General features: G+C 37.9%; 1 protein-coding gene across 1 annotated transcript in view; it reads right to left on the bottom strand.

The window, feature by feature from the left end:
• The window catches only part of Vps13B (vacuolar protein sorting 13B), a 300,908-nt gene extending 290,316 nt beyond the window's left edge, over positions 1 to 10,592 (bottom strand). The window contains exons 1-3 of the mRNA XM_067152027.2: positions 10,459 to 10,592; positions 4,320 to 4,474; positions 1,694 to 1,871 (exon numbers count right to left, since the gene is read on the bottom strand). Coding sequence (XP_067008128.2) covers positions 1,694 to 1,871; positions 4,320 to 4,406 — 265 coding nt within the window. The 5' untranslated portion in view covers positions 4,407 to 4,474; positions 10,459 to 10,592. The remainder of the gene's footprint in view (positions 1 to 1,693; positions 1,872 to 4,319; positions 4,475 to 10,458) is intronic.
• Between the last annotated feature and the right edge of the window lie 1,756 nt (positions 10,593 to 12,348).

The following is a 12,348-nucleotide window of genomic DNA, read 5'->3' as shown; positions in this document are numbered from 1 at the left end:
ATTATACTGTACTATCATAAAAGTTTTATAAGCAGTGTCAATGAATGTAGAGAGCATATTTGTTCAATAACAGCAATAGCCAAATGATGCGAGTTCAGTACATAGGCATACAATTATTCTTGCCTTATACTAGTATATACCTAGTCCAGTCATAAATAGGCTACTGTTACAACTTAAAAAGTGAAAAATGCAAATATTATGAGAAGTATTTTAATTTGCTGTTAATATGTTGTTCTTATAGGCATTCTTTACACAAATCACCAATTACTTTTCGAAATGGTCACCTTTGGCACCGATACAGGCTCTGAGTCTTTGTGGCCACTCGTCTATGCCGGAACAGAGGACATCCAGGGGGAAATCCGCCACTGCTGACAATTAGGAACACTTTAAACTTCCAATGGTAGTGTGTCCCTTCTTGCAGACGATGCCCTCAAGCACTGACCACAGTTGGTAGTCCAAAGGGTTCAGGTCCGGACTGCTACTGGGCCAATCATCAGTTGAAATTAAGTCGGGGATATGACACTGAAGCCACCCTTGAGTCGACCTAGCCTTGTGGGCTGAAGCAAAATCCTGCTGGAAAGTCCAAGGTTGGTTTTGAAACAATGTACCACTGAAGTTCTTCACAAAGGGCTCCAAAATAGTGCTTTCATACACTCTGATGCTGGTTTTAACACCCTTTTCACAGAAATGCAGCTGGGTGGTGCCAGAATAACTCCCCCCTCCCCCCCCCCCACAACACCATCACAGAGGAGGGATGATGGACCCTAGAACTTTCGGAACCATTTTACTGGCTTCCCAAGATGATGATGCATAAACCCTGTCGTTTTGCACACTGAAAGATTCCTCAATAGTGAATAGCTTTTCATCAGAGAAGAGGATGTTTTGATGATCATTTTGTGTGTAACACTGCAGGAGACGTTGAAATTTAAGCACTCTTAGCTTCTTTAGGCGTGCGTCAAGGTAATGTCCTGCTCGCCGGCAATAAGCCTGTAGTCCAAGGTCCTCTGACAGAAGCCTTGACATTGAACTTTCTGAAATGTTCATTTCACGGGCCATGATAGCCTGCTTCTGCACCGCATTTCTCCGAATACGAGCTACCACTGCCTTTTTTTGGCTGCTGGAGTCCTGACACTGCATGGGCGACTTTCCCTCGGATGATACTTTACAATATAATTATTAAATTAATGTAGTAAAGGTCTAGTGTTTTTGGTCTTATAACCTATGATCCTTTACGGTCCCGGTTCAGTGAATCGCTCAATGGTCCGGTCACAAACATATGACTGATTTTTAGCTTTTGCAGTGTCTTGAAAATGTCACTTGGAGATTCTCCAACACGATTTTCATAATCACCCCATTCCATGTTGAAACCTGGAGCTAGATGCTTCCTCTTCCACAGACAAGTTAACAATGGTTCAAGGATAACGTGTGCACACTGGTAGTTTTTTACCTGCCAAACTGGTTGTACAGTGTGTGTCAAAAGGTTGTAACAGAATTTACGGCTAAACTAGGTACATTAAATATCATGCCTACACACTGTGCACTGTAATCACTTTTGTGCAGTTGAGTTTTCTGAAATCTGAAAACTATTTCAATATTTCCTTAAGGGCAAAATAATTACTTGAAGAGGAAGTGGAGAAATAATTGGGATTCTTGAGAAAGACTACACACTGTAATAATTCCATACTTCACATACCTATAGTGTTAATGGTAATACTGATTGGTTCAGAGGCCAGCTTAGTCCATGGAACATGAATCAATAATTCATGTATATGGCCACTCACAAAACTGAACGGGAGCTGCAGTTCTTGTTCCAACACTTCCAGTCGTAAATCCAAATTATGAAATGAAGCATCTCCTCCCCACAGGGATACCTGAAATACCACAAAGATATTATGAACTGATCTTTATTATTTATACCATTAAACTACTTCATCTGTAAGTATCTGTGTATGAACCAACCAACCAATCAATCAATCAATCAATCAATCAATCAATCAATCAATCAATCAATCAATCAATCATCAAAGATCTGCATTTAGGGCTGTCGCCCAGGTGGCAAATTCCCTATCACTTTTTTACCTCATATTTACATTTATTTATAATTGTTTAGCTAGCTTTTTCTGAAATATTTTCAATGAACTTAGAAATTTATCGAACATTTCCCTTGATAATTTATTCCAATCCCTTACTCCTCATCCTGTAAATGAATACAGTATTTATAAGTACCTAAGTACATCCCCACAATTATATAAAAGTAACCCTTGTTAAGTACCATCTTCGAAATCTAACCCTCCCTTCTTACCGTCCACACTAAGGTCCCAATGTTCCACATATGAATTGTGAACTAGAAATTACATCCAAAATGTCTGTCAAACTTTCTCTCATGAAAGTCATATCTATAGAAAAAAAAAGTAGCTTTCTAGCTTAGACATAGATAAAATTATTAATTTACCTTACTGTAACAAAATATTTTTATACAAAACCCCTCAAACCTTGGTGCACCTTGCTCAAAATGGAAAAATGTTTTTAAAAATACCCATCAGGCAGGCAGTGTAGTTTCCCACAATAAATGCTATCAGTAAGGAGGAACCCTTAGCATTTAACTAATGTGACAGTTCATTGAACAAATCTTCGTCCCGAAAATGTTAAGACGCTTATGTTTATGTACTTTGGATACAGTAGTGTAGTTAGTGTCTGTAGTATTCTAGTAAGTGTTAAATGTGTTTTATATGTAAATTAATAATGTGAAATAGTCAATGCTCTCAGGCCTTCACCATAAAACAGGATCTATAATGATAACATTCAACTTCCTAACTTGTGTAACAGCCTGCCTGAGGAATATTGGCAGGAAATAGCTGGGGAGTTCGATAACTTTCTTCTTTAGCATACCATTCCTCTGGTTCATACATTTTCTGATACTACTGGTACGTAACACACAGGTTCATCATAACATTCCAGCTATTCGCTCCCTAATGTGACGCGCTGTTTGGAATGGGCAGTGTGCACACTTAACAGAATAATGGCAGAGGCTCACTTATGACTTGGTCTAGAATTACACTTTCAGACTATTCCAAATTATAGCACCACAATTCACTTAAAAAACCCTCAAAATTCAACCCTGAAAAGAGCCGTTTCTTAAGAAAAGCATCTTCCCCTTCACTTTTATTAAATTCTACATTCATTTTATGCCAAATTAGCAGTGAAGAGGGTGTTTCTCCTCTGGCTTGGAGGAAAAATTCACCTCTAAGTCAGATAGCTTTTTCCCCCCCCCCCCACCAGTGTAGTGAATTGAGGTCTTCCGAATCATCAGGTACTCTTTGTTAACAGATAAGTAAAAGGGCATAGTTTTCGCCCTGGGACTCTCCACTATTCTTCACCCCCAACAAAAAAAAAAAAAAAAAAAAAAAAAAAAAAAAAAAAAATGTGTTCACGGCTGTCTGTGGCTTGGTCATTTCAGAAAAGTGAGAAAATGTTTTCATTTGATCAAGTATTTCATATGATAGCATTTCTTTTAATCGTGATATTCCTACTGACGATATAATGTCCAATATCAGACCAACTATATTGGTATTCCTACTGATGTCATTGTAATGACCTATGTTGACTTCAGTAGGGAAAACCACAAGACAGTCTTTCTGAGGATGTAAAAAGGTAAGTGAAGAGCGAGTGTCCGCCACTATAATGAAAACTTCCCACCATAATTGTGACTGATAGAAGGCAAGAGGGTCTAACATTACAATGAAAATTTCCTAATCCAATCTTCACATGAGAAAAGGTGTTTGGTGTTCCCCATTGCATTTCTAGGATAACGTTAAGAACTATGCAATTTAATACAATTTTACTCGCAACATGTACACTACCAAACCTAGAATTCTGTATACAATACAGAAATCAGCAGTGAAGTACGGGTACCGGTATATCAGCTAGTTAGTAATAAAACTGATTGTTTTAAGCCAAGTCTATTTTTTTAACTATTGACAAAGCTTCAAAATGGTCAAAGTCAAGGTGGAGTGAAGTTAACCAGCAACGTTAATATAATTTTTTCTTTTCATTTTACAGTATTATTTTTCTGAAAATAAGTAATCAAAATCAAAGTGGACAGCTGACAATGGCATAGTATATATTATAGTACATATTCTACTTTGATTAAATTATGTTCCTAGATAACGAATCAGAGCTTTCAATCTTATGCTTTCTACATCTTCGTTATATTTCCCAAACTATTCCAGGAGAATATACAATCCAGGAAGTTGAAATTATTCTACATCCATGGGTACAAAAAATAATACACATGATAATACCCGTCTTAGGCTTGTTACCTGTGAATCTTCAGGTCTGAAGTTCTTAATGTATTTGTCAACATAGCTGAGTAATATTGGAGTAATATATGATTCAAGCTTGAACATGCTGTCTTCAGCTTAGTTAAAACCATAATATCCAGATGATTTATTCATGAAACAGCCAATCCAAAAGCCTGTAAGAGAGGAATACTACAATTAGATCATGTATTTTGTAACCTGTTACCAGTACTGTAATTTAAGAATACTCCAGGGCAGCCATAGCAAAAGTGTGACTCATGATTACACCTTGACTTGCTATACATTTCTCTCAGTCCCTAAACCCTCAAACTCCCACCGACAGTCATCTGTTTCCATTTGTATTTGACTTGCTGATAGTGGTCGGGCTTCGAGTTTCCTCCCTGTTAGACAGGTGCTATGCATATAGCATAACCTAGGTACACAAACTTGAAGCATGATCACATTTTTGACCTTAATAAAAATGTATGGGCCCTGCACCAGCAAACAACTGGTCAGCAGATATTGGTATGTCAAACTGTCACTCAATTGCACTGTTTGGCTTTTAAGACTAAATTAGGCCCCAATGACCTTAGATGTTAGGCCCCTTTAAACAACAAGCATCATCATCAAGACTGAATTATTAAAATCACATCTAAATTCAATGCCACATTTCAGAAATAGTCTTTGCAATTAAATTACTGCGAATGTGAATGCTCAAATAGAGCCCATTTTCATTATGAGACAACTGATGTAAAACAATGGGAGTATAGGAATGGTATAGTGATGATATTCATTAACATTGAAAAGGCATATGACATTGTCCCCAGGACTAAAGTTTGGAACAGTCTTGTGCAAAAAGGAATTGGATAGGGATTAATAAAAATGATCATGGCATTGTACAAGAAATGTTGTAGTTGCGTGCAAACACAAGTTGGCAGGACAAGTTGGTTCAAAATCACTAGTGGGCTGAGGCAGGGAAGTGTTCTATCACCAATCCTGTTTACAATAGTAATGGATGACGTCATGAGAACAGCAAAAGCAGCATATGGAGGAAGAGAAATGAACATGATGTTATTTGTAGATGATATTGTGATTTGGGGAGAAGGCGACATGAATGTTCAAGAACAGATGGATGTAGTGAAGGGGAAGATCAAAGAATGTGGGTAGAAAATAACTGTAGAAAAGAGTAAAACTCTTGTTATGACTAGAGGGGAGAAGGAAGAGAATGGTCAGATTAGACTTGCAGACAAGCCCCTGGAAGTAGTGGAGACGTTCAAATACCTGGGGAGTGAATTAATAGAGAATGCTCGACTGGATGCTGAAATTAGTAAGAGGATTCAAGCTGGAAGCTATTTCTATCATACTGTAAGAAACATGTTATGGGACAAAGATTTATTTATTTCATATGGCGTATAGTGTGTACAGAGAAACTACATATATATATAATATAGACTTAAAACTATATATACTTAAAGTAGACAGAACAACAATCAGACAAAGGATCAATGGATGGTAATTAACTTATAATTTAATGCCAGAGAATTTAGCCAAGGCATTATTCATGTTGTACTGTGATTCAACCATCCTCTTTCCTAATTGCTATGATGGATGTCGAGATTTTAATCTTCCATGCTTCTGAGGGTTGCAGTCCTGATGAACCAGCAAGAGTGTATTTGCAGTACACTTTAACCATTCCTTCTTCAGAGCATCTAGCCTTTGAAGGTGAGGAGGATGGATGTTAGTTAATACTGGCAGCCATCTAAGTGGTGTGGATTTTAGTGGGTCAGGCACTGTCCTCATGGTATCATTCAGCTGAACATCAACTTTCCCTTGTGTGCGCTGTTGATCCGTACAGGGCTGCAATATTCTGCTACTGGGTATACTAGGGCAAGAGCTGTTGTTCGGAGGACATTAGCATTTGCTCCCCAACTAGTGCCACTGTGTTGGTGAAGGATGTTGTTACGTGTTTTAACCTTTGCTGCTGTTCTGCAGAGGTGTTCTTTATACGTCAAAGGGCGATCCAGCACAATACCCAAGTATTTTGTGGGATAAAGATGTGCCAATGGAAGCAAAGGAAACTATGTACAAGATGTATTACATACCCATAACAACTTACGGAGCAGAAACTTGGACAATGACGTTGAAGGATGAGAGTCGAATACAGGCAGCTGAAATGAAGTTCTTGAGGAGTATGATAAAAAAGAGTAGAAGAGAAAATAAGGAATGAGAAAATCAGGGAAGAAATTGGAGTGGAAAAAATGAATGACAGAATAGAGAAGAGCTGACAAAGATGGTTTAGGCACATAAAATGAAAGAGTGCCACAAAAAAAGTGATCGAAATGCAAATGCAAGGAAGGAGAGGCCGTGGACAACCACGGTTGAGATGGAAGGACACAATCCAATGCAGTACTATATTAGAAAAAGAAACCTGGACTGGGACACAGTGTTGGAGGAGGAGTGGTGGAAAGACCGAAGAAAGTGGAGAGGAACCATATTTTCCACTACCCGGCTACAGCTGGATAATGGGAAATAATGATAATGATGTGAACGTTCAAAAAGAAATATGCATTATAGTGTGATAAATTGATTTCAAGTGCTGTTCAGCATCGTTATCATTTTCATATCCCCTTGTCCACCTCCTGCCAGGTCGGGGTATTGATGGCACTTCTGCACCATTCCCTCTCCTTCCACCACTCCCCTTCAGTAACTGTATTCCAGTCCAGTCTTCTTTTTCTTATACTGTTCTTGACAGAGTCCATCTATCTTACTCTGGGCCTCCCTCCTGCCCTCTTTCCTTACTATTTTAACCTTCACATTTGTTTTGGTATCCTTTCCTCCTCCATCCACATAACATGTCCAAACCATCTCAATTTATTCTTCTCCATCCTATCACTCAGTTTTTCTACCCCTATCTCTTTTCTTACCTCAACATTTCTTACTCTCTCTCTCTCTCTCTCTCTCCTTGTCTTCCCTACCATGCAGTACTCCTCAGGAACTTCCTCACTGGCCTGAATGTTACTCCTTTCTTGCTGTCAAAGTCCAACTCTGATGCATATGTTAATATAGGGGTTTAGTACATCTGGTATAATATCTCTTTTCAGGTGCCGTTATTTATTTTCAATTCTTCCTACAGCATCTGCATGCTGCCACAAAGACAAAGAGTGTCTTACAAATTTTGGTTAGGCATGAACCTATTCTTTAAAGAAATTGAATAATCAAAGAAAGAAAGAAAGAAAGAAAGAAAGAAGAGATAATTTTTTAAGGTCCATGAGCATGTTTCTTTTTGAAGACAGAACATTTTTTTTTTCTATTTTGCTTTACGTCACATTGACACAGATAGGTTTTATGGCAACGATGGAATAGGAAAGGCCTAGGAATGGGAAGGAAGCGGCCATTGCCTTAATTAAAGTAGGCTACAGCCCCAGCATTTGCCTGGTGTGAAAATGGGAAACAACAGAAAACCATCTTCAGGGCTGCCGACAGTGGGGTTCGAACCCACTATCTCCTGGATGCAAGCTCACAGCTGTGCGCTCCTAACCGCAGGGGATAGAACATTTCAATACACTAATTGTTATGGTAGTGATAAATGTTTTAGAAAGTCCGAACTGCTTACAGAAGTCTACAAGTCTCTTTTATACAGATTACATGCTTGCTTGATGATACTTGTTTTTTAAAGGGACCTAACATCTAGGTCATTGGCCCCAGGTTATTACATTACCAGGGGAAACTGTGAAGTGTTTGACAGTCCTGCTTGACACTAATTTCACCACTCTTTTTAATGTTAATTTCCAGACCACTTTCTTTAAACAGTGCTATGGCACAACTGGTAAGTAATAAAGTCTATTCATCATGTTTTTCCAACAATGATGATGTTGACAAACTTAACCATACGAGGTATTTTATTGGATCCTGTATTGACTTGTCTAAATGTATTAATGAAACTATTTAAAATGCATGTATGATAGAATAAATTATTTTCAATCATTAGGCCCTATTGACAAGGTGGACCCAGCATAAAGTTTCTTTAACCCTCGCGACGTCACGCGAGGCAGTGTAACGTCAGTCGTCGCGTGCGATGGAAAAGACCGCGGAAGAATTCCATATCCTTTTTGTATTTCAATTTGCTATTTATTTTTTGTTATGTTGCTATATTTTTATTTACTCTCTATTTTCATCATTGAAAATACAAATATTATTTATTTAAATTTAAATAGTGCTTTAAAATAATACAATAACTAACATTACGTTCTACTTAACACACATCAAAAAACAGTGAAATGGGAAGAATATAGATTTACAGAATTCACAAAAGTAAACTGGTAAAAGAAGTATAGTGCAATGTACGAGTAATTTACAACTATCAGTAAAAATATGTTCAAAACAAAGTTACAGCAATATAAATAGGGTATACTGTCCAATGCTAAGAGCAAGGCTACAACAGACAGAAGGATAACAGCAATTAGAGATTTACTGTTCACTAAAGACAATTTACTTGTCATTCTTCATTATATTCGTTAGCTGACTGTGTCCTTAGATAATAAAATGGTCATCTTCATTTTCTTCATCTTCACCTGCTGTCCCCATACTGCAGGCTTGAGAGGTGAAGACAGTGTGCTCCCAGCATACGCACAGAGAGCAGGTAGCACACGAAGTCTTCGTCTTTCTCTTTCCTTTCCCACACCATCAATCAATTTGTTTATCCTATCAACTTCTTCGGAATCCATTTTCGCTCACAACACAAGTAAACAGTCAAACAATTCATGTACAGGAATAGTTGTGCGTCCAGGGTTAGAACCAAATTCGACAAACAGCAGTAGTCGCCCGCGGTCAAAAGCACCGCGCACTGACATAAACATCCACAGCGACAACAGAAGAACAATTAGGGAGCGCTACCTGGCTACAAACACTAGGGGAAGGTTGCGGGGTAGATATGGTGGAGGGAGAAATCTGTCCTGTAACAATAGTACACAGAGTAACAAAAGAAAAATGTGTGCGGTTGAAAAGACAGCAGCGCGACGTCCCGAGGGTTAACAGTGACAATGTTGTCAGTGAAACCCATTACAGTACATTTATCGGGCCTTGTTCATGAAGGAACTGGAAGCTACAGTAGGAGGCTATGTTGTGCTCACTAAGGTTGTTCATGATATGGCCTATAGTGAGGTGTTGGTGATAAGGGGACCGCTGCATTACTCCTCTGGTCAGCCTAATTAAATTGGTCTTATGTCATTGGGATGCAACATGTATAATGTTGCCAGTTTTAAGAATGAAGGGTTATCATTAAAATATACAATATCACTAGCATTTAGTAGTGATCTTGACAGAAGAGAGAAACAATGACAGCTATTGCTAAAGTGTCAAACAATCCTAGGTGTGCTACAAGTATTATGTAGCCTACAATGCAACAATAATAATACATTCCTTGCCAATGAGGCAATTAGTTTCATTATTAAATAATTCATTAAATCACAGTTTTAATTTGTTCTGTCAAGGGATAGTGTCTACTTTTGTTGTTGTTTGTATGCCACTTCTTAGTACTAAATAATAGAGATCTTCTATCCTATACTTTCTATATTGTTTATGGTGCACACTTTACACAGAAAATGACTGTAACATAACACCCAATGGATTATTGTTATTATTTACCACTAAACAGAAAGGTCAAACTATGCAGGTATAATTTGTGAGTGACAGATGCACATCTACAAGCACATCCAAACTACTAATCCCCCGATTAGGACAGGACATAAGAACATGTAAGGGGACCTCAAGAGTTGGGGTAGAAATATGAACACAGGCAGTAGAAGACTACCAGCTAGACATGGTAAATAACTCGTCATAATCATCCTATCTTCAGAATCTTTAAAACATAGTAGAGTAGCTTACAGAAATTAGGGGAAAGTTAACAACAATTTAAAATAGTTTAAGTTAGCATAAGCACAAATTAAAATATTAAGACACAATAATTTGATAAACATAATATCAAAACGTTCCTAGTGTTTATAGCTTGACATTACAGAAATTATTAGTAACCAACAATTACAATACACAACTTGCATAGCATTCACTTCAGTCATCCTAACCAGTCCCGAAAGGAAACGAAATGTCAAAAAACTGAACAGGCTATAACCTCAAGTTCGAGACAACTTACTGATGCACTCACCTCCATGATTTCCAAACAGGTAAAACTGCTTTCCATAATGTCCATTAGCAACTACCCTAGATATTAATAAACTGTTCAACGTAAATTACCGCCTTTCCTCGGGGGTGTTTTATTCCCAGAGCGGTACTTCCACGTAGGTACACAAAAATTTATCGCAGGTCTTCATGCGTCAAATGTCAACATCTGTACCACGACAGTCAAATATTTATTTATACAGTATCACCAACTGCTACAAATGATCCGGAATACATTATATTATTTTCTAGATGAGGGATAACACATTACGACCATCCAAAAGTTTCTAATTTTAGGATATTTTTCTTTATTGTGAGAATTACGTACCGACAAAGAGCAAATCCTAACAGAATAACACAGAGATGACAGATTCTTGAACAGCGTGAAATATCTAATACAGAGCAGCAAGGTTGGAAGCAGTGAATAGTGGGGTATTTAAATTACCCAGTGCACCTATGACCCCCTGCTATGACCTATCAGTAGGTGCAGTACATTTTAACAAATACCGCTGTATTTGATTTAAATCTTGGTAAACAAGTAACACAACTCGCACAACACTCAGTTTAACGAAATTTTCATCAATCAAGTTTAGTCTCGATATAAAGTTTTTCTTGACGCAAAAAAAAAAAAAAAAGAAATGACTACGTTAAAGAAAACCGACTTGTATACGGTAGGCCTACTGTATTTGTAGAATAATTAATGTGTCTCTATAGGCCTAAACTAAGTTTAAATTTTTTACAGTCATCTTTAGGGAGGATAATCATATAATCTTCAAGTTCTTTCTCTGCAATAGCCTACATATTAGATTACCGTTTGCAGTAGCGGCGATTGGGAATTAAGTGGAGGGGGGGGGGCAAAAATGTACAGACTACAAAAAGTACATGGGTTAGTGGGATATAGCGGGCGGGGGGAGAGGGAGGAAGACGACGAAAAAAAACCCTCCAAAGTGGGAATTATTTATGCTCTCTGAGCTAATTTCCACAGAGAGGTAAATGTTTTATCAACTTTAAGTGTGGCAATAATTTGAGATTCTGATTCAATAATAGACTATACAACAAAAATTTCACCAAAGTAACAATATATACAATATGTATTACAATTAAATAGAAGTACGGCGTGATTATGCAATTAAAATCATTTAGTATTTGACTAGGCCTATACACTAAGAAACTAATAGACAGTAAAGAGACTCCTAGATGAACGAATGTGCGCGGCAAGTCGGTGAATCCCTCAGTGTCCATGATCTTGGCAAAAATGATACCCCTGGTACCCTTTCTCACAGCATATGCAAAGTCCCCACTACTTGCTGTGGCGCTATGCAAATCAGTTAGCCACGACGAGCGACATTTTGTGCGTAATTTCGCTAATAATTGACAAAAACAAAGTAAAGAATTAGCTAATAAGAAAACAGACCTTGTACAAAGTGCTTTTATATTTAAAAAAATACTCCTATATTCCTAGTTTCAGACGGCTAAAATGGAATAATTTTTTCTCCACAAAGTGGGGGGGGCGACTGCCCCCCGCCCCCTCGCCACCGTTTGTCGCCGCTACTGACCGTTTGCATGAAGGACCTAGGCCCTATACCAAAAGAATGGGGAGTTGCTGTTACATGAAAGCTCTGGGAAAGCAAGATACCGGTATTTATTTTATAGAAAAGCGCATAAATATGCATAATGTCTATTCTGTTATTTGCTGTATTCTCTGGAAGATTTAGTATCTTTGTGGCATTTGTTTAACTGATAAGTCCAATTACTGGACTATACTTCAGGCCCCTAACTCCAGTTGATGACATAATAGCTATAATAATGTCAGCATTATCAAAGACAGATCTGTTAAACAACACAATCATAGCAGGAGGCTTAAACTGCAGATTAG

The sequence above is a fragment of the Anabrus simplex genome, chromosome 7, assembly GCF_040414725.1.
Source record: "Anabrus simplex isolate iqAnaSimp1 chromosome 7, ASM4041472v1, whole genome shotgun sequence".
Classification (NCBI taxonomy): domain Eukaryota; kingdom Metazoa; phylum Arthropoda; class Insecta; order Orthoptera; family Tettigoniidae; genus Anabrus; species Anabrus simplex.
Note: the sequence above shows the minus strand (reverse complement) of the source record. Positions and strands in the feature narration are given on the sequence as shown.